This window comes from Phyllobates terribilis, unplaced genomic scaffold, assembly GCF_046119375.1.
Source record: "Phyllobates terribilis strain yellow unplaced genomic scaffold, ASM4611937v1 Scaffold_2__4_contigs__length_985480577, whole genome shotgun sequence".
NCBI lineage: Eukaryota > Metazoa > Chordata > Amphibia > Anura > Dendrobatidae > Phyllobates > Phyllobates terribilis.
In genome coordinates this window covers 340,620,355-340,643,390 of record NW_027362762.1, presented here as the reverse complement: position 1 = coordinate 340,643,390, position 23,036 = coordinate 340,620,355, and the positions used below count along the sequence as shown (strand labels likewise).

The window sequence follows — 23,036 nt, the reverse complement described above, 5'->3', positions numbered from 1 at the left end:
ACAAGCAGGATGCAGACAGATGGACTGTTGCTTTCTCCGTTAGACTGCCAAACTAGAATTTAAACATGCACACGTGTAAAAGACATTAGCCTCTTCTTCCTTACCTGCCCTTGGGAGTCAAAAAACTTGCTGATATTGTTCTTCATTTTGTTAAACAGCATTGGGTACAATGCAGGACTTAATTCTAAGCCGACCAAGTCTTTAATGTTTGTTCGTATCTGCACCCCAACTTTCTCATTGTTGCACACCATCAAAGAGAGAAGCCGGTCAAGAAACTTGCTGACAGGGGTTTCAGGGTTTCCCTCCGTAGACACCATTGAGATGACAGAGCCTTTGCGTTCATTTACAGGCCCCATGGGCGGACTGTATGTGACAAGTCCGACGTTACTGCGATGCTGCAGACATACTCCGCCAAGGGCAGAAAGAAACCCAGTCATGTTAATCCACTCCTGAAGAGAGTCCGTGTCAGAAAGATCTATAGATCCTCCTCCGCTCACATGAGACATTCTCCTCTTCACAATGGTCTTATGAAGGCTTTCTGTGACCTGTAGGGAAAGTAACCTAAATGAATCATGTGCAGACACACATCATATAATCTAACCTGAAGAATTAACTAACATGGCAAACATCCACAACAAAGTCACAAACAGAATATATGGCAACTATGAAAGTCTCAAGCAATTCAAGATAAAAAGGCTATCCACTTCTAAAATTGAAGTATTACTCCAAGTATATGCAAATAATCAGTGATTAGTAGGGGTGCAATGTGATTACAGTGCCCGGGCTCTTTCAGATGTCCATGATAATTAGTCCAATGTCAGATCACAATGCAAGGATTGGTCGCCCATCTCCAGACCTAAGCATGACGGCTTCACATGTTTCTATGAAACTGTCACGCTCGGGTCACATGTGCGGCCCATCTGTGCATTGTGATCAGACATCGGACCGATCACGGACATCTGAAAGAGCCCTCAACTTCATGATCATGGCTATTTCAGACCTAAGCTGATCACATGGTGATACCCTAAGGATATGTCATTGTATAGCCCAATGTTTCATTAATATTAAGTCAAACCCATTCTGAATGTATTTTTTTAGAGAAATTTTGTGATTTGTTTAAATAAACCCTCTCATAACCTTCCCCCCACCCCCAAGTCTGTGTATGTAGTATGCTGTCATGTGTGTTAATATACTCACCAACCACCATCTTCTCCGGCATTCAGCTCCGCTCGGGTCCTTTTTTCAGTGACATCACTGCTCTTCAGACTCTCCTGCTCACACTGCACTGTGTGTGACCTGGAAGTAGTTTTTACAATGTAAGCCTATTGAGCGTCAGCATCAGGCTCCATAGACTTACATTGAAAAAGAGACTTCCGGCTAATGCATAGAGTGACCCGGATATTATGAAGTAGTGACGTCACTGAGAAGATGAGTGGAACAGCGTTGGATACCAGAGAAGAAAGTGGTAGGTGACCATATTAAGACACAAACTACATTACATACACAAAGATTACAAGATAAAAAAAAAAGTTCATAAAGTTCATGGGACAGCTTCTTTAAGCAACTAAGCATATTAATAGGGACTTTGCACAGAGGCTGAATTACGACACAATTTTATTTTTAAAATTAAAAAAAAAAAATCCAGCAAATATTTCTCTACCTGACCATCTTCCAGTTTAGTCTTTGGGAAGTTTAAAATTAACTTTGTTGCTTGCTCCCACTTTGCATGTGTGTCTTCCCATGCCTAAAAAGTAAGATATATTGCAATATTTAGAAATATCACTTTAGAGCTATAATTAACCTATATATTTCAAATATAAAAAAAAGAACGGTTTGCTAGAAATGAATACCTTACCTCTGTGTTCCCAGCTGTTGGATGTTCTATTCTTCTAAGTAAGGCCATAACTCGCTTCTGTAGAGCCGCTCTGCCTAAAAGACAACATGTACATCCATGGCATTTAGTTACTGAAGATAAGGGCAACTATGCCTCAAGTATGCTTTCTATTTGCGTTAAAGGGAACCTGTCACCAGAAAATACGCTATTATCCTGCAGATATGTGGCAGTCGCACTTAGCAGAATGCTGCAAGGAGAAAATTAACTTTATTCTCCCCGGCAGCGGTCCAGTATATACGCCGGATGTGTCTCTATGACTGGAAGCCAGAGGCATCTGGGAGGAATAAAGTTTATTTCCTCCCAGCAGCCAAGCTTTCAGTGCGGCAGCCACATGGCTTCAGAATGCTATTAAATTGCAGATTAACCCTATATCTGCAGGTTAATAAGCTTTTTTTTGACAAGGCAGATTCCATTTAAGACTCATCGAGCCTCACCTGAATCACTCAGAGCTCTCCCCACGCAATACAGGGATATAATCAGAAAATATATTTTCTCTTAATAAATGATTCATATTCGGTCTGTCTTTGATAAGGGGGTGCCCATTCAACAGATGTCCTTACCAGTTGACATCATGTTACTGACGGATGCAAACTCCATGAAGGTGTTGTAATTTGGCAAGAAATTGTGAACAGACACTTCATCCACTCCACATCGGATTTCAGCCTCTTCACACAGGCTCCGGAAACAGGACATTGCCACAAGAACAGCTTCTATGTCCGGGCTCCAGAGAAACATGTAGAGTGAAACTTCTAATTTAGTTTGAGCTTGCCGGCATATTGGGATTCCACTTCCAGCTGCTGCACTTTCCTAAAAATGATCAAATTCATAAAGATACATTACCCACAATCTTCACAGAAATCAAGAACAAAAAGTACAACTACAAGCCATAGCGATCAGCATCAGCACAGAGACAACTCTTACAAATACCTTGTATTTCAGAAGAAACTTATTTCTGCAAATTAAAATTTCTCGGAGCCATTTTAGTACTTCTGTGCTGTTGAGCATTTGGTGGCCGGTTAATTTCTTACAGATGTAGAAAATCATTTGAGAGCTACAAAGAAAAAGAAAAAAAACTTTAATAAAATATCTATACTCCATTAAAATGTCTGTCCATTGTACAACTTGTTTGTACTGAGAATTAAATTCTAAACAATACTCCAAAATGGCTTACTTGCCCCTAGTGAAATCTTCAGCAAGCGCTGCAGCTTGCCGAATCGGAACAGTGTGTATTGCACATACCGGTAGGATTTGGCTCTGCTTGACGAGTCGAAAAGACATGTGTTGGCATGCGGTTCTCATAGTTATGATCAAGTGCCGGAAAGAGTCTCAGCAAAGCCTCGCAATTGAACATAGCGAGATGCGGCTGAGACTTTAGCTGTCACTTGATCGCAAATGTGCAAATCACACACATGCTGTCAAGTGAAGACTACTGGAACCAGCAAGCAAAGTCGCGTTAAGTATTTGGGCCAGAAATTTCTGCACCATTTGTGCAGCCCACCATAAAAGTCTGCCCATGTACAGATATTATTTTAACAAAGAAAAGTCAACCTCAATTCTTACTAGAAAGACTTTCTCTTCTGAACAAAACACTATTAGCTAGGGGAAAAAAGAACTTTTACATACTAGTGGCATACTACACAACTGCTCAACATACCTTATTTCCCAGAACGTCTCTACTGGAGCATCTGGATTCCAAAGCTCAATGCTGTCTGGTTGATGTAGGACCAACAATGCCTATTACGCAAAAAATACATTTATTAAGATCTACGAGAGAGATCAATTCAGGTGCAGAAGAGGGAACTCCTACGTCATACAATTATGACATGCTGCAATTGCCTGCTAGATATGGATGACAGTGTTGGGACCCATATCTACATCAAGAATGGGTGTCTCTTGAAGGCCTCCTGTCTGGCGAGGTGAACGCAGGCTGACGGGAGATAAGAGAATAGAAAGACGTGCGCATGTGCATGGTTATCATTTACTTCCATCAGAAACAAGTGCTGTGACTGTCATAAATATCTGTGATAGGAATATACCTATATAAACTATCGATATGTGGAACCATAAGCGTAGAAATGCAATATACTGATTTATTATTGTCTGGCTGGATGACCGGTGTGCAAAATGCACACACAAACCACATGCTATCGCCTTGGCTTCATAATGAGGATCTTTCTAAAAAAAAAAAAAAAACCAAAAAAACGGGCATACATATATTAATTTCATTCTGCGTTTGGTAGTAAAATCATAAAATCTCACTCACCTCCATGGCTTCTTGTGCTATCTCTGGCATGTTGGTCTGTGGGACTAGCTGTACCAAACCATTAATGAGTTCGGCAGTACTGGTTTGAGTGTCAGGTCCGGCTTTTCCTGGGTTCTAGAAACAAAGTCATGCAATATAAGAAAATCAAAGCATATTTCCAAAATTTTTTTTTTTTTTTTCATATATAGTCTGTCTGCTTGAAGGTAACATGACACTTAACCCAAATCAGATAAATCATTTCTTGATGAACACTAATGATTTATGAAAAATAAATACCAATAAGAAGACAATACAAGTATCCAATTGTACAGAGGTATTACAGTCAGAATACCCATAAGTTCTGTACACAATAGCCTGTTAGATTCTTCATGTACCATCTTATTGGCTCACTGTACTTACAATTTTAGGACCTTTACAGCAAGCAACTTTTCTTACAAATCTATGTTGTGCAGTTCCTCTGTAATAAATTGACCACTGGGTGTTGCCAGATTGAGGAGTGTTCCCCCACACTGACACTGTCCAATAAGTGCTGGCAGTATCCCTGCGTAGACACACCCCTTTGACAAGAACAACAGTAGTACCCAGCACTCAATTTCTTCAGAAATGTTCAGGAGGAATAAAAGAGTAACAACACGATGCAGAGTTAAGAAAAGATGATCCAGAATTAGGGTAAGTTCACATGTCGCGTTTTTTTCTGTGTTTTTCAACACGAAAAACGCAACATTTTACTGTTCCAGAAAAATTAATGAGATTTCTGAAATCTGATGCACATGTTGCTTATTTTTTTCCTTGCTGATCTGAAGCAGTTACAAATCTGCAGCATGTCAATTTTTTCACTTATTTTAATGCAAATACATCAAAAATGATACAGAAATATCTGAAGCAAATTCTTAACCCCTTATTACTAAAAGGGAACTATACTTTCAAGTAACTTTTCAGAATAGGCTTTCATTTGTGGACATTAGGAAAAACACCATCTGGCCATTATAGGACTTTTAGCCTGCATTTTTTGTGAGTTTTCCTCCTCTACAGACTCTCTCTTTAATTTTCAGTCGTCTCTGAGCTGATGGAAAAATACAAGCTGCAACGGTGTCTCCCATATACTGAAAACACAGGAAGGGATTCCTGCCCTTCCCTTTGGCAGAACACAGCCAGAAGCAGCAGGGTAGCTGTGAATCCAGCGCTGGGATAAGATAGTTAGAATTTGCAGTCTGTCTCAGCTTTTTATGCTACTTCTCTCCTCCTCCCTCTCCACAGACTTCAAATTACTGAGAAACCTGACACCTCTTGAGCAAAATGGTGTTGAGCAGATTATTCTGTGTAAATGGTTAGTTGAAGCGGAAGCAGGGGAAGAAGTGGCTCGAAAGTGGAGAAAGAGGAATATTTCTCTGACAAAATGTATTACAAATTACATTTATGCAAATATTGAAAGTTCAGTTCCCATTTAATGGAGAATGCAACAATTTACTAAGACAGACTTATCAAGAATGGTAAAGTAGCACTCTGCAATGCTAAGTATGCAAACATGAAATATATGAAAATTGAATAGCATTACTGCTCTAGAAAATAGAAATAAATGAGAAATCTTAGCACATAAATTTGCCAATTTATGTGTACCTGGTAGCCACTTGCAGAGTGCTGCTTTGTTTGTTAGTTGTATATGGAGGTACCTGTTCCTAGTAAGCACCTGTTCACACCTATTTCTTGTTTTGGAAGTGCTGGTCTGTTTTTTTCTGTTATCAAGAATGGTGACAGGCCCTCTATATCCATTACATAATGACATTCATCACAATCATCAAGATACCTGGACAAAGGTAATAGAAATGGGCAATGCACTTTACTTACATACAAAAGCAGCTTTGGGTCCCCATGGATGAGTTTGACCATAGACAACAATAAGTACTTATAACTTCTGGTCTCCAGATCGGTGGGCTTCTCTTTAAATTTAAGGTATGGCATTTTCTCTTTAAACGTAAGACTCTGAGGAAAAATTCCAGTATACTGTCAATAGAAGGAATGATAAACTGTACATTTAGTATAAAGAGACTGGGAAATATACAATCCATCATTCTGCCGTCTGCATGACAAACAAGAATAGGGCTTTACAAGTCAGGAAAAAATGACAACTTGCCTGCAATCCTTCCCTACAGATAGGAGTTCTGTGCATCTACAAAGAGCACTAAGTGGCTTCTTATCAGATGATACAAGGACCCTTGTTAATTATTCTAAATGTATCACTGTCACCATTGAAATGTATCATGGATTACCATGAACAGCTGGTAGACTACAGACAAGCCTGTATCAGGGGAGGTTCACTGTAGAATTTGTCTTCATGTTGTTAGCACATGTAGGCTATGTTCACATGAAGCAGATATTCTGCAGAATTCTTGGTCTTGATTTGTGGGAGGAAAGTGAATAAGATGTCAATCAAATCTCATCCATGAGCTGGGAAAAGCAGCAGAAATTGACACTTCAATTAAACAGCATGTAAATTTATGCTGCAGATTTTCTCTGCAGATGTCACACATTAGAATACATAGGTGGAAATCGGAGCAAGACTGCATCCCTATCTCCATGTAACACATGGATTTGTTTGCTAATTTGATGTGGATTGGTTGTGGAAAATCGGTTGTGGAAATTGAGTGTGTGTGAACGTACCCTTTAAGGATAAAAAAAAACAACCCTTAACATTGTGATTGTGTGATACATCTGATCCTTTCATATGTGATGTAAACCAAAATGTAAATGAGCTGTCAATTAGGATAAGCAGTACAGACCCAAAAAAGGCAATTTAATGGGAACCTTCTTTAAAGAGGTGCTCAAAAAAGTCATAATTCTGTAGAAATTCCGCACCGAAAACTCACTTTGGGTCCAAAAAATATAGGCATTGCATTACTGTAATGTACACGTGACATGTAATATAACCCTATATGAGCTTTTTTTATCTGCTTCAATAAAGCTATTCAGAACCTGCAGACACAGACTCTGGCATCTGCTTTTGGGGATTGAACTGTTACATAGAATAAGTAGCAAAGACATACAGATAGTGAATTGTCCAATGGGGACAGTGATGATTTATTATTATCCTTTATGATGGTGCTATATAAGTGGGCAAAATCAAAGTGTTAGTATGTGTGCTCTATGCTTCTAACTTTGTACCAGGAAAAGCCCCTTAACTAAAAAGCGGATAATAAAAGAACCCACTTCTTAAAGACTTATTACTTCTATAAAAGTAAGAGGTTTGCACATTTTGAAGAGAGACAGGGCACATAAACCTGCTCAGACAAGTGGTCACTGGCCACTGCACGAAATAGGGGTATAGTTAAAGCAGAATGCAGTCCGTCCTTACTTAGATGACATTTCTGCACTAATCCTTACTGTACCTGGGGAGACGCTATAATATCAATGGTCCCCGAGCATGCTGAAAAAACAATACTTCAAAGTTTTCATTTCATGAACAGAATCCACAGAAGTTATATATTGTGAGGCATAAAAAGGCTGCTGGAAGAGCACAAACATATTCCACTACATACCCATCAAACAGTTCATATATTATAATCATACTTGTATAACACCATTAAGGCGCTAATTAAATTATTTTTGCATTAATGAGATAGACTTTTTTTTATTTTTGGGACAATGAGATGCATTTTTTAAAGGAATCCATCAGCAGTTTTTCCGCTATGTAATCTGAGAGCAGAATGATGTAGGGGATGAGACTGATTCCACCAAAGTGTCACCTGCTGGTCTGCATGCTGCCATTTTAACACAATCCCAGTTTTCTCTGTTGCAGATCTAGCAGTGCTCAGAATGCTGAGCTCTGTATAACCCCACCCACACAACTGCTTGGCAGCTTTCTGTGTACACTGTACTGTACATTAACAGAAAGCTGCTAGTCTGTGGTGCGGCATGGGTATATAGAGCCATTCATTAGGAGACATGAGACACCTAGTACTGTAATAATAATCTTATATTGATAAAACACTGATTGTATTGAAACAGGAAACATAGCCAAGCAAGTGATAAATTGTTGGAATCAGGCTCTCAGGCCCTACATCCTGCTGCTCTCAAATTACATTGCCAAAACCAGCAGGCAGATTCCCTTTAAGTGCAGAAACAGAATTCTGCACTTATTAATGCAATTATGTTTCGGAGGGGTCTTTTACATACATTTTTTCAGGCTCCCTATCAAAAAGCCTACTGAGAAAAAATGAAGCAAAATGTTCACTTTTATACTGTCTTTAAACGTAAAGTTTGCATTGGTTTTCATTAAATCATATCCACTTTGTTTTAACAAAGTTGTTTGCATACAAAAAAAGGCAGCTTTTAAACTAAGTGGGTAAATGGCCTTAAAGGGGCTGTGTGGTACTTTAGATTACCCCCCCATGTATCCTCCCCCAGGTCCCTAAGCCTTTTTGTAAATACCTTCTGCTGTTGATAATGCCTGTGAGCAACACTAATGGTGGCTGCTCACAGGCATCACAGGACCCCCGGCTGCAGCCGGCTCGGACATCCGCTGATGTCACGACAAGTGCTGGCAGCAGCCGGGGGTCTTTTTCTTCCAGGTTCCAGATGGATGTCAGGCTGTGGGCAGGGTTATCCCCCGCATCACATCCAGCATCCACCGAGTGCTCTGCCTCTCCCCATTCACTGGGAAAGCGCGCGGTGGATGCCGGGTGTGACGCGGGGGGTAATCCCGCCCACAACCCAGCAGCCACCGCGGGGACCCCAGCGCTGAGTCACGCCTCACTTGTGACATTGACGCTGGGGTCACGTGATGCCTGTGAGCGGCCACCGATAGCACTGCTCAGAGGCCTTATCAACAGCAAAAGGTATTTACAAAAAGTCTTAGGGACCTGGGGGGGATACATGGGTGGGGGTAATCTAAAGTACCGCACAACTCCTTTAATGAGATTGTACCAAATTTGGAGTAATCCCTTTATTCACAGGATAAGGATTACGGTAACTTCCCGAATGCTGTGGGCCCCCACCAATCCCAAGACCTAGGGATCTGAAGAGCCCCATGTGAATGGAGAGGCAGTTAATCACTTGCACCTGATATTATCAACTGTAGCGCTGAATATCAGGTGAACATTATGGTACGCTTTCTCCATGGGTTCCATAGAGAATAACTGGAATAGAGATGCGCAGGATCGCCCATTCACACAGGAAGAACCCCGATTTTTAAGATCAGTGGGCATTCCAGTGATTGGGAAGTTATTCCCATCCTATGGTTAGTGAATAGCTTCCAAACTTGGAAACACAATGTTTTCCCCTCCCCTGCATTAGGTATAGCAGTTTATTGGTTTCACCATTTGTGTTTATAGGGGTTGTCCCAAAAACATGCATCATCTTTACACAGGAGAGGTGAACTGAGTAGTGATCACAAAAGCTTGCTACCGCTCCATTAACACAGGGACTATGTGACCCCGTTTTAGGCATGGCAAAAATCCCAGCAGCCAAACCCCCAGGGATCATATATGTATATACAGATGATAAATGTTGTTTATTTGACAACTTATAAAATACTATTCATTTAAAGGGAACCGGACACCATGAAAATGCAGTCCAATCTTCAGGCACTATAATATAGAGCAAGGGGAGATAAGCAGCCTCATAGTTTTGTGAGAATAACTTGTGTTTTAATCACATAAACCTCTGCTCTTTCTGGGATTTGTGGCCCAGTGGGCGGTCCTATCAGTGACGGACAGCTTTCTTTGTATAATTGCACATACAGAAATAACTGTCAGTCACTGATGGGACCGCCCACTGGAGTGAACATCCAAGAGCAGAGGATTAACTTATTAAATCACAAGTTATACTGAATCTTTCCTCACAAAACTATATATCAATATACTCAGCTCCTCCTGCTCCATAATATTGTGCCTGCAGATTGGAGGGCATTTTCATGGTGACAGGTTCCCTTTAAAGCGCACCTGTCAGCAGGATTGTGCTCAGTAAACTACATACACTGTCAGGTGGGCGAAATTACAATGATTAAAATGATACCTTGGTTGATGAAATCTGTCCTGTGGTTCTTGTGTAATCTTTACTTTCAGTTTGGAGATAATAAGCTCGTGCTTCGGGTTGGGACTGTGGGGGGCGCTCTATCTGGTGCTCTGCTTACAGATTCATCTGTATGCTCTTATGACAGCTCACTGTGCCTTCACTGACCTGCCTCCTTTTTTACATAATGCATCTAGTAGTGCGGGGCTAGGTAAAACAGGAGGCAGGTCAGTGAAGGCACAGTGAGCTGTCATAAGAGCATACAGATGAATCTGTAAGCAGAGCACCATGCACAGCGCCCCCACAGGCCACCCCGACGCACGAGCATATCATTATCTCCAAAGTTAAAGTAAAGTAAAGATTACACAACCTCCACAGGATAAATTTCATCAACTAAGGTATCATATTATTCAGTGTAATGTCGCCCACCTGACAGTGTATGCAGTTTACTGAGCACAATCCTGCTGACAGGTGCGCTTTAAGGCTCAATAGACATTTAATAGTCAGTTGTAATTAAATATGGAGTGGTTTGTAGTCAGTGAACAGAATCAAAAAATCTCAGCAGTTCGAAGACAAAATAAAACTGAGAAATGAAGTGATGAAATGTTCATGAAGACGTGTGCAGCAACAGAACAGAGTACAGAGCTCCTAGACTGCTGACATTAATACAGTCCTGCCTCAATGCATTACATCACTAGTAGTGAAGACATGCTACTGGGTATATCTGAAATGTAATGACGTGACTATTGGGGGTAACTATACACAGAAAAGTCTAACAAATCAAAAGCCTTTTCTGTGGTAGTTACAATGAGTCATACTTACAGCAACAGAAGCCCACTGCCATGCAAAACAGTGACTGGTTGGCATCTGATCATGTGACCGACAGCAGCCAATAAAAACAAAGCAAGCAGAAGACAAAGCACCACCAATCAATGACAGTAGCCACATTCAGCACCCACTCCAACACGATCCTATATGTCAATAACATTAAATCCATGTAAAGATTAGCAACTAAAAAGAATCGTCTTCTACAGGCATCTTTAGAAAAATCTGATTAATAATGAAAAAAATTTGAAAATGACTTTTGCTGAACTACTTTTCATCTCTGCAGTCAGTACAATTCTGTCAGACCGTCTGGTTGCAAATAATTTGCCTAAAAAGTCTGACATCAGGTGTCCAGCACTGAATTAAACCAGTTTCACACAGGCGTAATTACACCCATAAGACTTGGCACAACCATATGTCTAATGAGCCAAACTAAAGGTCCCCATACAAATTAATAAAAAACACCTGCCGATTTTGGCAGGATTGGACATCCATCTAATTGTATAAGAGCCTCCTGACTCTCCCCCGATCCAGCTGGTGGAATTCATTGCCGATTCTTTTTCTTGGATTTCAGATGATTCTGGAATAGGCTCTCTCTGAGAACACAAGAGCAATGGGCCAAGCAGGGTGTCTGTATGGGGAGTCGGGAAAAATAGCTGCCAGCCTAACAATAGTGTGCCCGACACCTATCTAATGTGTATGGACAATTTAAAGGGAAGCCGACTGCTGATGACTGCTACCCGAACCTCGGGCAGCAGGTATCAAACACTGGCCTTTACATTTCAGCCAGATACATTTTACTAAGAAATGCTGCGACGTTTCAGAGAGAAAAAAAAAAACTATTTTAGAAGCCAGCAGGGGAAAATGCTGCTTGGGTGACTAGTCCAAGAGGCCAGACCCCACCGCGGTCACTCCTTATGTGTGTGTATAGGAAAGCAACCTGTCACTCAAGTGAAGCAGGGTGGAGAGGAACCTCTGGAGAGTGGCTTCTTGGACTAGTCACCTGTCACTTGTCTTGATCGGCTTTTAAAACACATGATTTTCATTGAAACGTCACTATGTTTTAAAGTGAAACATACCTGTCTGAAATACAGCCAGTGTTTGATTCATGCTACCCATGGTCCTAGGTTTCTCTCTATCCACACAAATAGAGTCCTGTCACTCAAGGATAGGAGGAGGAGAAAAGCAGCTAGGGTCCAGCCTTTTGGACTAGTCACCCAAGCAGCACAAGTCCCTGGCCGGCTTTTAGATGTATATTGTTCCCTGAAACTTTATAGCATTTAAAAGTAAAAATAACCTGAGTGTCACGACAGAGCCAGTGTCACGACAGAGCCAGTGTCAGACACATGCTGCCGGTAGTTTGGGAAGCATGCACCAGCTGTCAGGTTCCCAGATTCATAGGTACCTACGCTGCCGTCACCTTCTGCCAGGATATTTGGCTGTAATATGAATTAGTTCGTATTACGCTCATGTGAAACTGGTCTTAAAGTAGAGACGGGGCAATTAGCTCACACCCCCTCCCTCCCCCTTACTGCCATATTAATTTGATACAGTTGAACTAAGCTTTAATAGAGATTCTGTTGTACCATCTAACAGCCTAAAATGATAACTAGACAATACATCTAAATCATATGACTGGAACAAATGATAAATGTAAATTATTCAACATCTCCAGAATCCAGCTGTAACCCAAAAATAGTAATAAAATAGCTCTGGATCACTGGATTAATGTTTTCTTAAAAAAAAAAAACACACACTTTATGATGCAAATAACAAAAGTGGAACAAATGACACAATGCCAACATTTTATAAACCTACATCAAAATAAATAAAAACGATAAAAGCATGAAAAGGGGTATCTGTTGCTATAAAATAAATAATGCACTTTTTTTAGTGATACGATAATGAGTCAAGGAGAGATGAGAAATGACAAAGGATTTGTAACGAAGGCTCCAAACACAAACACAAACCCACACACAAATTCCAAACGTTACCGGCGTCAGACGGTTTGCTGTATGTAACTGCATGACAATTTTGAGCGTTTCAGCAAACATGCTGCGGAGTTCTCCTGAGTAGCAATACACAGCATCAATCTTCGGCCACCAGTCCAGGGCAGACTTCAAGGGAAAAGTGAGAGAGGAATATGGGTCACAAGAATTTCAGAAAAATAACAGTCATCTCCTTTAACTTCAGTGGGGCTAAATCTCCTAAACCCATTCACTAGGTATACTGTATTTGACTGTATGCGTGCATTTTCTCACATTTGGAATTTCTTCCAGCAGCGAAGAGGTTAAAGCTGGCCCATGTGACAGAGCAGACTCTGGTATCAGCTGTTAGGCACCAGAGAATTAGTGTCATTGATGACAGTTAACAGGATGCTGAGTCAGTGCTATTGAATACAATGGTGTGAGCATTCTGCCTGCAAGCCCTTCTGTGCCTGCGGTAGGGTTACTTCCTGTGGTGTCCTATTACTCTAAAAGCTTCCTTACAGTGAGATCATTAATGCCGCTATGGAAACTGCAGGAGGCTGAATTCCGATACGGATACTAGCGCTGCAAATCACCAGGCTTAGGGGATGCAATCCACAACGCAGTCTGTTTTAGGGAGAAAATTATATTATTTTCTATAAAAAGAAGAAGTTAGAGCTCCAATAATGTACATGTAAAAATCACATGGAAACCAGTCTTACGAGTCACTATAGCACACTAGGCAGTATGTTTTCTAAGGCAATAGCACGACATCTGAAGAGTCTTGCACAAAGGTCTTATTTTAATTATTATGTACCCAGCACAAGGTTAGCATCCAATAAAATACAGGATACATAATTGGTATGATTGTTGTGTACCACATGTAGAATAGAGCATTGGATCAAGCACGGTCACTACTACTGCTCCATCCATTGTTGATGGGGTGGAGATATTTCTGTGAGTCTAATAGACTTAAAAGGATATTCTGAAGTTGCCTCTTCAGCAGCTCAGGGCTATGCAGTCTCCTTACTCACTGGTTTCTGGCAGGGTGGGCTCACCTGGAGTCACAGTTCTAGCGAGCAGCACAACTGCAGTACTAATAGAATTATAAAGCTCAGCACTAGTTCTGCTGTAACACATTCAGCTATCATTGGTTCATCTGGAGTCCACACTTTTATCATTATATTTACAGAGATAAAGTGGCATTTGAACAAGCACACAGCTCAGTGACAGCCCTGATCAAAAGACCTGCTCTGAAAGTTGCCAATAGTGAAGGCTGGTGAATTTACAAGATTTATAACAGGAGCTGAGAGGTGAGCAGATAACTGCAGTATAGAAAATCAATTGGCTGGATAGCGGTGGCTGATATGTTGTAATTTAACTCTTCACCTACAATGTAGCTACTATGCACACTCGGCCAAGCTCCATGGAAGCTGAGCACTATGTAAGATAAAAGCTCTCCTTGCAGGAGCATGACAGCAGAAAAAGTGAGTCAATTGCAAACTTGCTTATTTTCAAGGTATCTAACTAAAGCATTTTAATCATTTGAGAAAACCCCTTTAACAGAGTTACCGAGCATACATTATCAATGCTTCATTCATACAAAGGACATGGGACTAATGTTCTCACGATCGCTGAGAGCATATTTTTCATGTAAACTGAGAAAATGACAAATGTTTGTGGGCCAACCCCGTTAAATATCATGTTTCAGGGTTAGATCATGCATATGTTTTGAAATGGAATCTTTAAAAAAAATGTTCTGGTATCTAAATAATAATGGTATATATTTGTTATGACACCACTGGTGTTTTTGATAACTCTGGGAACGTCAAGATAATGAGCAGGTATTAAAAAGGTGATTGTATTACTCTGATTCTTATTAGCTGGTCTGCACATGATCTAACATAATAAATATCCATTCATAAAAAGCCAGGAAGGTTTGGCATAATCCAGCTTAAAAGGGACTGTCAGCAAAAAATGACTGTTAGTACAGGCGCTCGGTGCCTCATGGTGCAGCCAAACATTTAACTACATCATCCCACCTGCTTATTTTCGATCTATCTCCACCCTTCTCTAGCTCTATGAAGCCAGAGCTGTCAAAGGAAAAGCGCAGGGGTGGAGTTTGAGTTAAAACAAGCAGGTGGACAGGTATATTTAAATGTTCGGCCACACCATGAGGGTATGTGCACACGATCTGGAGCCGCTGCAGGCTTGAAGCTGTGTACTTACGGAGCGTCAAACCTGCAGCAGCCAGATATTACAGCATAGTGGATGAGATTTCTAGGAATCCCATGTCCACTATGCGTCTCAACCACGGAAACTGACATGCGGCGCGTCTTTCAGACCCGTAGCATGTCAATTTCTCTTGTGGGTCTGCATGTGGACTTTCCCCCATAGACTAACATCAATGAGGAAAGTCCGCACGTGGAAAAAAAAAATGGTGCCGCATGAGCGGAAGCCGCAGGCGGCTAGTCTGCAGCGTCAGGACCACAGGCTGGTAAGTATCGTTGGCACATATCCTGATGCTCCAAGCACCTATACTTGGTTTGAACAGTCATCCTGTGCTGACAGAATCCCTTTCATTGCTGAATTAATACAATTGTATCCAGCTGGACAGTACTGTGTTCTAGACAGCCTGAACTCCAGATACACTGTAGCAAATCATCAAAGCAAATCAGGTGTATTCAGCATTGTCTAGATTATACAAACTATCAACTTCTCATCTGACAGTAAGACAAAAGGTTCATTTGGACGGTCTGATAACCATCGTTCATTCATAAGAACCTTTGTTCCCAGCTTTCAGATGGTGTATACACCACACACTGCACAGGGCCATTTTTTCAATGATTATTACACAAAAGAAGATCGCTGAGAGCTGTACTATCTGTCCCTGTCCATTCACCTGGAGAAGAGCCAGGTTGAGCATTCCCCTCCAGTAACAGAGCAGACATGGGACCCCTGTTCTTGCTACTATGGGGGTGCCAACTGTGGGTCCCACAGCTATTAGACACCCATTTCCTACCCCATGGTTAATTTTTAATCTTCGGAAAACAGAACATAAGTCTGGAAAATCCTAACATTTCCTTGTGACCAATAAAAATATAAATACTTACGTTGGTGATAATTCTATGCAAAGAATTCACTAGCACATAATGAAATGTTGAAGGGGAGGACTGTGCCAAGCATATCTGCAAAGTTAGTGAAAGCACATAGCTAAAAAATCTGCATTAATATTCAAAATAATTAAACAGATCAATAAGATATTTTACATTAACTTTACTAATAGTAGTAGTAATACATTCAATTCTGACCAGGGGCAAAGATTTTGGCAAACACGAATGTATGTGTGCAAGTAAACACCTTACACAGTGGCACTTCTCAAGACTGCAATCTATGGGGCTTAGTGTAAGCCTGTAATAGGCCAGCTAGATAATTTTATGAAACTTAAAGACCTTTAATTTGAGATAGAAACAGGAATGTAGAATTCGGCACAAAATATAAAACAGCCACCAAAACCACTGTGCCAAGGATCTCATACAACACCGCATAAAGAATGACTACTTAGAGAAAATGCCTGTACCAAAAATCTAGAATAGTAAGGGCAGTAACGTTATAGGGATTTTTCACTTTTTAGAAAGGTCAACCCCAAACTTTGCCACTCTTGTAAAAGTGGACTCGTTTGTGTAAGTTATATTCATTCTAAGGGTTATGGACTGTTTTCATGGCCCCACCTCTTATAGCCAGAACCTATAAGTAGTTATTCCCATCTCCGCCATCAAAAGTAAAAAGAGGAATAACCCTTTAAATTGCAGCAGAAAAATGTGCCTTCCAGTCCTAGCTGAAGTTTCAAGTGAACTAGCACCATATCTGTGTCTCCCTTTATCTCCCCTCTCCATAGACTTTTATGAGCAGGTAATATCTGATCTGTAAATGAGCTGAGAATCGAAATTTCACCCAGAAAAAAAATGTATCAGTGGACAGAGTAAATCAGTAAAAGAGGAGAAAAAGGAAAAATACACTTTTATATAATAAGATATTTTATGAAGTTTCTCGTCTTCACTTGCAATATTAATTTCTGAAACTAATAAAACAATTATTCTTTAAATATTATTATTAAAACATTTAAAATAATGAAATACTTTTTTAATTAAAGTTAAGGTCTTGGAGCCTGTATTTGCAAGGAAGGAGAACACATGAACATACTTTATATAAGCTTAGTAAAAAAATAAAGAATATCTGCATGTTACAAAATATCTAGGGGATTAAAACTTCCCAGCAAACATACCTTGAAATGCTGGTTGTTGTGAGGGTTGATCCTAAAGCAAGAAACAAGGCAGTCGATCATAAGATCCACATCTGCATTCTGGTTTCCAGCTCCTCTAGAGAAAGGTTTGCTGGGATTGAACAGCAAATTCTAATAAGACAAGAGGTACACATTATTTAAGAAAATCACAAAGTAGCAAGTAACGACTGCAAATTGCTAAATATTTCAAACCAACGAAAATGTTCATAAGGGACAGTAGATTTAGAAAAACTTTATAATACATAAAAAAAAAATAGAATTAGACTTACCGGTAATTCGGTTTCTAATAACGCACCACGACAGCACACAGAAGGATGTAACCCCACCCTAATAAGGACAGGAAATACGAAGAGGTTTAAATAGCCCCTCCCACATCCTCCCTCCAGTGTTATTACAAAGGACCACAAGAGTATAGATGCTTCAAATTAATTTTTATTTCTACTGATCCGGTTGTCGTAGAAACAATAAGCAAGGGGGAGGGAATTACCCGTGCTGTCGTGGTGGGTTATTAGAAACCGAATTACCGGTAAGTCTAATTCTATGTTCTCTAATAACCCCCCACGACAGCACACAGGAGGTATACCAAAGATATACTAGGGAGGGACAATAGCCTGAAGGACCTTCCTTCCGAAGGCTAAATCTCCAACAGACATTAGGTCTAGTCTGTAGTGTTTGGAGAAAGTATGAATGGAGGACCACGTAGCAGCTCTGCAAATCTGTTCGATGGATGTGCTGGCTTTTTCAGCCCAGGACATAGATATCGCCCTTGTAGAATGGGCCTTGAGCCTCGCTGGAGGAGGTAAATCCTGGATTTGGTAAGCCTCCATAATTGCACTCTTAATCCAGTTGGCTATTGTGGATTTTGCTGCCTTCTTTCCTCTGTTTGGACCTTGTGTATGGACAAATAGGTTCTGGTCTTTCCTTCCTTCTTTTGTTTCCTGAAGATTGTGGACGTTCGGAGAATAGTACTGCACTGTGTAGAATTCCATTTCTTTCTTGTCTTTTGGGTTGTCCCAAAATGATGGAAAAATTATCTCCTGAGATTTGTGGAACTTTGAGACCACCTTAGGTAGAAATGAAGGGTCAAGTTGGAAAATTAGACGGTCTTCCAGGATTCTCAGGTAGTGTTCGTTGACCGAAAGGGCGTGTAGTTCACACACTCTTCTGGCTGTAGTTATTGCCACCAGGAAAGCCATTTTCCAGGTCAGCCTGTCCAGTCTTATGGCTGATAAGGGCTCAAAGGGTGGAAGGATTAACCCCTTCAGAACAATGTTGAGGTTCCAATGGGGAATTAAGTTGGTTACTGTAGGGTTGATGCGGGTGGCTGCTGTGAAATCTTCTCACCCATTGATGTTCAGCTAGTCTTTGATCAAAGAATGAGCTTAACGCTGCTACCTGGACCTTAAGAGTACTAGGTCTGAGACCCTTGTCCAGACCTTCTTGTAGAAAATCTAGAATCTGTGCCACATCAGCCCTATGAGGGTCTGGGTGAGTGGGTGCACACCACCTTAAGAAGGTTTTCCAGATCTTATGGTAAATAGTGTTCGTTACAGGTTTCCTGCTCTTCTGGAGAGTTTTGATGACTTTCTCTGAGAGGCCTCTTGTTTTTAATATCAGGAATTCAGAAGCCAGGAAGCTAGGTGTAGTCTCTCGGGATCCGGATGGTGAATTGGTCCCTGGAGAAGGAGATCTTTGATGGGAGGAAGGATTAGAGGGTTCTCCACACTCAAGACTGGTTAAAGTTCCGAACCAACTTCTTTTTGGCCAGAGAGGGGCCACTAGGATTACTCTGGTCCCTCTGTCCTTATTTTTTGTAAGGTTTTTGAAAGGATAGGCAGTGGGGGAAAGGCATATGCTAGTTTGAATTCCCACTGGTGAGCGAATGCGTCCATGCCCAAGCAAGGGCCGCTTGGATCCAGGGAGAAATATTGAGGTACCTTCGTGTTCTGGTGTCCGCCGAAGAGATCTACCTCTGGATAGCCCCATCTCTCGACTAACATCTGGAAGATGTCTGGGTTTAGACTTCACTCTCCTGGATGAATCTTTGTTCTGCTTAAGAACTCAGCCTGGACATTGACTGAACCTTTGATATGAAGAGCCGACAGGGATAGAAGATGTTCTTCGTCCCAGGAAAATATTCTTGCAGAGATTGCTTTTAAGCTTTCGTATCTTGTGCCCCCTTGATGACGAAGGTGGGCTACTGTTGTGATATTGTCTGAAAATATCTGTATGTGAGTTTTCTGAACCAGAGGCTCTGCCGCTCTGAGGACTTCCTCTACGGCTTTTAATTCTCTGAAATTTGATGAGCGCTGGCTCACCTCTTTGGTCCATATACCCTGGCATAGCTCTTGGGAGACCAGGGCTCCCCATCCCTTCCCGCTGGCATCCACTTTTATGGTTACTAGCGGATTCTGGATCCATGGTACTTCTCTGTTCAGATTTTTCAGCTCAGACACCAGAATAGAGAGGTCTTTACCCGTGGTGGTATAGGGATTTTCCTGTTCAGAGACCGTGGAGATCCGTCCCAATTCGTAAGGATGTGGGTCTGTAATGTTCGGGTATGTGCCTGAGCCCAGGCCACCATCTGGATACAGGATGTCATAGACCCAAGGACCGACATGGCATCTCTCAATGATACTGATCTCCTGCTTCTTAGGACATTGATCTTTGCTTTTAGCATGACCTGTTTTTGTTTGGGCAGAAATGACATCTGGCTGTGGGAATCCAATAGTACTCCTAGAAATGTTTTTGTCATGGAGGGAACCATATCAGATTTTTTGTGGTTCACTAACCAGCCCAGACACGATGGGATCTGAGTGGTCAACTGTATATGTTCTTGGAGTACTGGTACTGAGGGCCCGATTAATAACAGTTCGTCGACGTATGGTACTATTGAAATATTCTGACCCCGGATATAAGCCATGACTTCTGCCATGACCTTTGTAAATATTCGCGGGGCTGGTGATATCCCAAATGGGAGAACATTGAACTGGTAGTGGACTATTTGTTCCCCTTGAGTCACTGCGAATCTTAGGAACCTCCTGTGAAGTGGATGTATTGGGATGTGGTAATATGCATCTTGGAGATTGATTGTGGCCATGACATGGTCCTGTCCTATCAGGGGGACCGTCGACCTGATGGATTCCATCTTGAATCCTTGGCAGTGGATATACTGATTCAGTGGCCTTAGATTGATTATAACTCGGTGTGAGCCATTTGTTTTTTTTATTAGGAAGAGTCTGGAATAATGTCCTGTGCCTATCTCTCTTGTAGGAACCAGGGATATCAACCCTGATGACAAAAGGTCTGTAAGACCGGATATCAGGGCGGCCTGCCGACTCTGAGATGAGAGCTGTGTTAACTTTATTCTCTGTGGAGGATAGGAGGAGAAATTTATTTTTACTCCAAACTTGACTACCCTCAAGACCCATGGGTCTGAGCAGATTTCTTTCCACTGAGGGAGAAAATTCGAGATGCGGCCCTCGACTGCCTGACGTCATGGTCTGTTCTGGACGTTGATTTTGGGAGAGAAAAAGATTCTTGCCTCCTCTACCTTTTGGGTGGCTCCATCGTCCTGTTTTCCCTTTACCCCTACATTGAGGGGTCTGCTCCTGGGAGGGACGAAAAGGTACCTTTTGGGTGGCTCCATCGTCCTGTTTTCCATTTACCCCTATATTGAGGGGTCTATTCCTGGAAGGGACGAAAAGGCCTTTTCCTTACATTTCTAGGTTAGGGGAGGGCCGCCTTCTTGTCTGAGGCCTTCTCTAGAAGATCATCTAGGGCTGGCCCGAACATGTATTTCCCTTTAAAGGGGATGGAACACAATTTCATTTTTGATGCCACATCGCCGCTCCAGGATTTCAACCATAGGGCCCTTCTTATAGAGTTTCATAACCCAGATGCTCTTGCCACCACTCTCACTGATTCTGCAGAAGCATCTGCTAAAAACCCCGTAGCTTTCTGTAGAAGCGGTAGGGATGCGAAGATGTCTTCTCTGGGGGTGCCCGAGACTAGGCGTTCGTCCAGTTGATCTAGCCAACGAGCCATTGATCGAGCTACGCCCGTAGAGACTGAGTTGGTGTTTAATAGTGCTGCCGAGGTCTCCCAGGATTTTCTTAGTCGTCCCTCCATTTTGCATTCCAAGAGGTCTTTTGAGAGGAATCTTCAAAGGGCAGTGTGGTTTTCTTTGCCACTTGTACAATCTGGATATCCACTCTTGGGACTTCAGACCAGCATTCTGCAGTCTCATTGTCTACAGGAAATCTATCCTTTAACTCCGTAGGGGTATTCAACCTCCTTTCTGGAGATTCCCACTCCTCTAAGACTAAGTCCCTAATACTCTGATGTATAGGGAACACTCATTTTTTTCTGGAACGTAGCCCCCCAAACATCTGATCCTGTACTGTCTGGGAAACTTTCTTCCTCGACCTCCATAGTTCTCCTTACTGCCAGGAGGAGTTCCTCCAAGCTATCTGATGGAAAGTAATATCTCTCTCGCTGGGAGTTATCAGGAGTTGGACTCAGTTCACCTTCCTCTGGAAGATCTTCCGAGATATATATCGCCTCTTGAGAGTCTTCCTCCCCTCCCTCTGGCGGGCTGATCTTCCTCTTTTTGGCTGCTGAGGGAGTAGATGTAGAATCCTGACTAGGTGAGGGTGTAGGGAGAGTGACTGAGGCTAAGGAGGATTTGATATCTTGACGTACAATCCCCTTTATTTCTTCCATTAAGGAACGTTGTTCCTACCTGATAATCTTCTCTGTACAGTCCTTGCATAGAGGCTTTCTATGGGAGGACGATAGCTTTTTTGTACAGATGGGACATCTGCGTGACTGTTTAGCTTTGTCTCCAGATGCAGGTTCCTTGTCCCCCTACAAGAGGGGAGAAGGGAAAGGGAGCTATAATCACTTACCTGCATCTGGGAGATGGACTACCAGTGCCATACTTACTGGGACCGGACCGGTGCTGAGCTCTACAGATGCAGAGCGAGAAGCTTCAACAGACATGGTTTTGTCCTACCAGCAGATGTCTTCTTGTCCAGGGCTCCTTTATGGGCGACTGGACCAGCGCCTCCCACTGTTAGAGGGCTCCTCCCCCGGTGTCCAGGTGAAGACATGTGATCACCGGCGGCTTCACCGCTCTTTTCCCCCTTCGTGTTTGCTGCGGTCCACCGTGGAACGCAAAACCGCCGGAAGTGACATCATCCAAAGCCCGGCGTCACTTCCGGCGCCGCGACGTGCGCTCCACATCCTGGAGATCAGCATCGCCTGCGCATCCAGCGGGGGAGAGGAGGAGGAGATGGACCGGAGAGCTCAAAGAGGCCTCCGGTCAGAAGATCCTGCAGACCTTGCCCGAGAGCGTGGACTGGAGGAGGGGGTCCCGAATCCGGAGGAGATGGGAGGAGAGCATGTGAGGAGGAGAGGTAAACAGCTCGATCCTCCGCTGCCCCGCTAATAGCTTTCTCCCCAGTGCCTGTCGCCAGCCCAGCACACCAGGGATGACCTCTTCATCCCCGATAGGGACAGGAGATAACACTGGAGGGAGGATGTGGGAGGAGCTATTTAAACCTTCGTATTTCCTGTCCATATTAGGGTGGGGTTATATCCTCTTGTGTGCCGTCATGGGTGGTTATTAGAGAAAATAATAATTCTACACAATTTCATGAAAACATTTACTGGAATAATTGCTCTTCAACCTTCCTCCCAACCAAAAGTTTTTCTGTATTTTTGCGCTCATTCCCTCCCCTTCTTTCAAGAGTAATTTTTTTCCTCCAACCACAT

At 42.1% G+C, this 23,036-nt stretch overlaps 1 protein-coding gene across 3 annotated transcripts in view; it reads right to left on the bottom strand.

The window, feature by feature from the left end:
- Window positions 1-23,036, bottom strand: part of NF1 (neurofibromin 1) — a 224,132-nt gene that overhangs the window by 155,109 nt on the left and 45,987 nt on the right. For 2 of the 3 annotated variants that reach the window (XM_073664575.1, XM_073664576.1), the window contains exons 10-20: window positions 17,241-17,369; window positions 16,069-16,143; window positions 12,983-13,105; window positions 6,003-6,137; window positions 4,158-4,271; window positions 3,549-3,628; window positions 2,822-2,945; window positions 2,455-2,701; window positions 1,856-1,929; window positions 1,661-1,744; window positions 105-545 (exon numbers count right to left, since the gene is read on the bottom strand). In XM_073664575.1, the coding sequence (XP_073520676.1) occupies window positions 105-545; window positions 1,661-1,744; window positions 1,856-1,929; window positions 2,455-2,701; window positions 2,822-2,945; window positions 3,549-3,628; window positions 4,158-4,271; window positions 6,003-6,137; window positions 12,983-13,105; window positions 16,069-16,143; window positions 17,241-17,369 (1,626 nt within the window). Of the gene's footprint in view, window positions 1-104; window positions 546-1,660; window positions 1,745-1,855; window positions 1,930-2,454; window positions 2,702-2,821; window positions 2,946-3,548; window positions 3,629-4,157; window positions 4,272-6,002; window positions 6,159-12,982; window positions 13,106-16,068; window positions 16,144-17,240; window positions 17,370-23,036 lie in introns of all 3 variants that reach the window. The other variant, XM_073664574.1, reaches the window with a different exon arrangement.